Source organism: Galeopterus variegatus, unplaced genomic scaffold (assembly GCF_000696425.1).
Source record: "Galeopterus variegatus unplaced genomic scaffold, G_variegatus-3.0.2 Scaffold101, whole genome shotgun sequence".
Classification (NCBI taxonomy): Eukaryota; Metazoa; Chordata; class Mammalia; order Dermoptera; family Cynocephalidae; genus Galeopterus; species Galeopterus variegatus.
In genome coordinates, this window is record NW_007726212.1 from 1105859 (window position 1) to 1109996 (window position 4138).

The 4138-nt window shown below is 46.4% G+C and overlaps 1 protein-coding gene across 1 annotated transcript in view; it reads left to right on the forward strand.

Moving 5' to 3' along the window:
• LOC103599913 (cyclic AMP-dependent transcription factor ATF-3-like) overlaps positions 1 to 3043 on the forward strand; it is a 7586-nt gene extending 4543 nt beyond the window's left edge. Inside the window, exon 3 of the mRNA XM_008584107.1 lies at positions 1649 to 3043. Coding sequence (XP_008582329.1) covers positions 1649 to 1840 — 192 coding nt within the window. The 3' untranslated portion in view covers positions 1841 to 3043. The remainder of the gene's footprint in view (positions 1 to 1648) is intronic.
• Positions 3044 to 4138: the final 1095 nt, after the last annotated feature.

Here is a 4138-nt window from a genome sequence, read left to right on the forward strand (position 1 = left end):
CCACCGGACCAGCCCAAGGGTTTGGATCCCACATACAGACCGGCCACTCACTGGCTGAGTGAGGTACAGGCGCGACACTGAGGGTTGCGATCCATTGCCGGTCACGAAAAAAGACAAAAAGGAAAAAAAAAAAAAAGCCCCCTGCCCGGTCATGTTTTCCCAAGAAGAGCCTCATAGTTGGTAGCAGAAATGCCATTTGCAGGATGAGGAGGTAGGAAAGCTGTTAGCACAACGGACAAGACTCTGGATGTATGAAAAACAGGTGTGTAGGTTAAAAACCACGGGATCGTTTGGTGCCCAGGCTCCCAGCAGCCTCAGCCAGTTCATACATGTCTAGCAGCTTCCAGGCTGCAGGACGCACCAGCCCAGTTAAAGAGGCTTCACTTGCCCTTTTTTCCAAGAAGAGGAAGCTGCCAGCTCTCATTCTGCTCACTGTGAAAAGCCTTTAATTAATCTCTTCAACAAATTATTTCCTAATCTGCAAGCCTTGGTTACACTTTCCTCACATTCCTGCCTGACTCTTAACTGCAGCCCCTTTCCCTGGCCAGTGTGTGTTCTGCTGGCTGCCTGTAGGAGACCCCGCTTGAGAAACACCAGGCGGAACAGCATTTGTGGGCAAGCGGGGCTGACCGCGGTGACAGCAGCCTTTCCAACAGCTGTGTCCATTCCCCCATGTGTAGACAGACCAGGGCGGAGTCTTGACCCGGGTTCCACAGGTCTCCAAGGGTTCTGTCAATTGCTTCAGGGGGTCAGTGAAAATTAGGAAATTTTGTGGGTGGCCATGTGTATCAGTCCATTTCTGTTGCTTATAACAAAATACAGGGAACTGGGTGATTTATAAAGAAAATGAAATTTATTGCTTACACTTTTGGAGGCTGGGAAGTCCAAAGTCCAGGGAACACATCTGGTGAAGTGACTACAGCAATGCAGGGTGTCATGTGGTGAGAACGGAGGAACAGAAAGAGACTAACCTCCTCATGTGCTCTGCTTCTAAAGCCTTCAGAACCATGCCCTGACCACCATTACTAATCCATTCACTTCTGCAGAGTCCTACAATCTAATCACCCCTTCAAGGCCTCACCTTTCCATGACCATAATAGGATTTCCCACCCTCAACAGTTACAGTGGAAATTAAGTTTCCAATACATGAACCTTGGGGGACACAACCAATCCTCAGCATCATGTACATTTTTTCTGGGGACATGAGCTTCTCAATGAGTTCAGTGACTCACAGAAGACTAAGCACTATGGGTCTGGACTTCTCCCCAGCCCCCAAGGCCCTTTCAGGACCAGAGAGGACCTGCACAGAGGCTCTTGGGTCTGCAAAGATATCTGGACTGTTCTACTGCAGCATCAGTACTAGCAGAGTTACAGCTTACCTCCAAGGCACCTCTAGGGCTTCTCTGAAGAAGCCTCCAAGTTCAAAGGCTTCTCCAGGGTCTGCTTTCTCCTAAACCTAGTGCTGCTGTCCCATCCTTGTGGGGCACTCTTAACAGGGAGCCCACACATTCCCTCTGCAGATCTCTCCCAACTTGATGAGCCCCAAGGTGTCCCAAGTGCTCCCCTGCCATCCAGGCTGCGCCCCCAGACCACCCCCTCCCCACTGTCCCGTGGCTCCATTCTGAATGTCTCTGTTGCTTGTCCCCAGGAGTCAGAGAAGCTGGAGAGTGTAAGTGCTGAACTGAAGGCCCAAATTGAGGAGCTCAAGAATGAGAAGCAGCATTTGATACACATGCTGAACCTTCACCAGCCCACGTGTATCGTCTGGGCTCAGAACAGGCAGAGTCTAGAAGATGAGAGAAACCTCTTTATCCAACAGATAAAAGAAGGGACATTGTAGAGGTAAGCAGCCTGGTTTGGGGGCAACTGGGGAGTCCTTATCGAATCCTCCTTTTACACCCAAAACCCTGAAGCCACTGGAGAGCTGACTTCCTGTGTACCTCTAGAATCCCAGCAGGAGAGAAGCATTGAGGCGAGAGGGCCCATGGTGACTCAGCTGGGCCTTTCCACTCTGCCCAGGGTGGACTTTGGCCTATGGCAAGCATATCTTTTGCCTCAACTCCAGGATTCAGGCCTTAACATCCTGGCCATTCTCAGATGTTCCAGATGGCTCCTGGTTAGGGTCCTGCCCAGCTTTCATCTGGATTCTGCAAAAACCAGGATGCCCACCATTAGAATTCATGCAGAAGTGTGTATACCTTGGATGGATGGGTTGGGTCATCTATGTCCACTGTGTCTGCCACTGTCACTTGTAGGAGTTGTGGAGTGAGGACAGCATTTAGCCAAGTTGTGCAGTGGCCAGAGTTGTGCTTTCTAGCAAATATACTGTTGTGTGTGGGAATTACTGTGTGCAAGGCTTTTGTTTCAAAACTAGGCACTGTGCTCTTTTGATGTCTGTTTCGCACAGCACTGGTGTGACATTTACGTGATTTTCCTCAGATCTGGTTTCTGAGAGTTTGGGGGATTGTCACCATGTGCAGTGTCTCACAGAATGTTCAGGTGGCCAGAAAAACATGTCAGCCCCTGGAGAACATAATCCTGCTGGTGTTAATGCAAAACCCATGGGCAGGACAGCAAGTCCTCTGTTGCAAACTCAGTTGCAACGTCACAGGAAGAAAGCAGAAAGTAAATCCAACTTCCAAAGGGCTAGGACTCCACACTTAGTGACTTAGGTCAGGAGTCATTTCTAGGCCGGAAGAGCCAAAGAATACTCCATTTTCCTTTCTTTGTGGTCGAAAACCACAGTCAGTGGAGACAAGTTTGAAGCCAGGTGATGCCTGGGCTTTAGTATTATTGGATGTCAATGGCATTATTTTTGTCATGTAGCTGTTTTAACAAATCTGGTTCAGAGCATTTGTTGCTGTGAGAAGTCACTCACACTGGCCACAAGGACTCTGGCTACTGTCTGTTAAATTCTGATGTTTCTGTGAAATACTCAGAGTGTTAAATCCTATTCAATATTATCATTACAATTTTCTGTAAGAGAAAATATCACTTATTTATCTGAGTGTTCCTGTCAATATAATAAATATTGGAAAATTTATCTGAGTGTTGTGCTGGTTTCTGTTCTTTCAAATCTGTTGGTTGTTGAGATCCAGTCATTCCCCACCCTTCTCCTCTCCATTACAGGAGGCGTTTAGCTTGAAATATTCCCCTGTGTTCTTTGGGGCATCACCGGATGGGATGGTTGACTTTCAATCTTATGCCTTAGTCTTTGGCCCCTGATGCTCAGTTTCTCACTGACAAACCCTGAAACACAACACAAGCACTAAGATAAATTTTTGATATAAAATCCGAATTGCTAAATACCTCAACTATCATCTTCTCTAAATGTGCAAATGCCTGAAACTTACACCGGTTGTTCAACCTGAGCCTTGGATACCTTACGTTCTGCCACAGAACTCCTTCAAAAGAATTGTTCACACGAATTACATCTGTTATAAGATCCAGATGTGTACCTCATAGTGGCAAATATGTATTTCAAATATTGGAAAGTAATGGGAAGGGGGATGGGGAGAAAAAGAATAATTTTAGACAGGATGGGTGTGACAATTCAAAGAAAGGTATTCCACTGAATCTTCTGGACTCTCCAGGGCAGGTGATTCCTTAGGCCTGGAAAAGAACTAGGCTCCCTTCTCTTTGCCTGTGCACATATATATATATAACACTCACAGGCTAGAAATAAAAAATTGGCATCTCTGCTACCAACACCTTTGTTCAGAGAAGCACTGGCTTCATTAAATGTTAGATTCAGCCACACGATAGTGTGCCTGCTTCTTTGAACTAGCACTTGTGACACAGGTGTTTTAATTTTGCTGCTTTAATTGCACATCAGGAGTTGTTCCTAATCTGTAAAGAGTCATCAGGAGTTAGTACCATTCACCACAGTAGGAGATAATCTACTCCTTTTGTTGGTGGAGGGAGAAACATACTTAGCATTTATCCTGTGGTTATGGGTAGAGGTACCACTCACCAGCCCTTTGGAAACTCAAGACAGTGCCACAGACAACAATGGATTAGAGAGGAAGGAAGGGGGGTGCCTGTGGCAAGAGAAATCGATCTGAGAAACGCACTGTGTATGGCTAGTGTAACTAAGTTTTTTCAACAAATGCTTAAAAAATAGTTTTGTTTTCTGTAG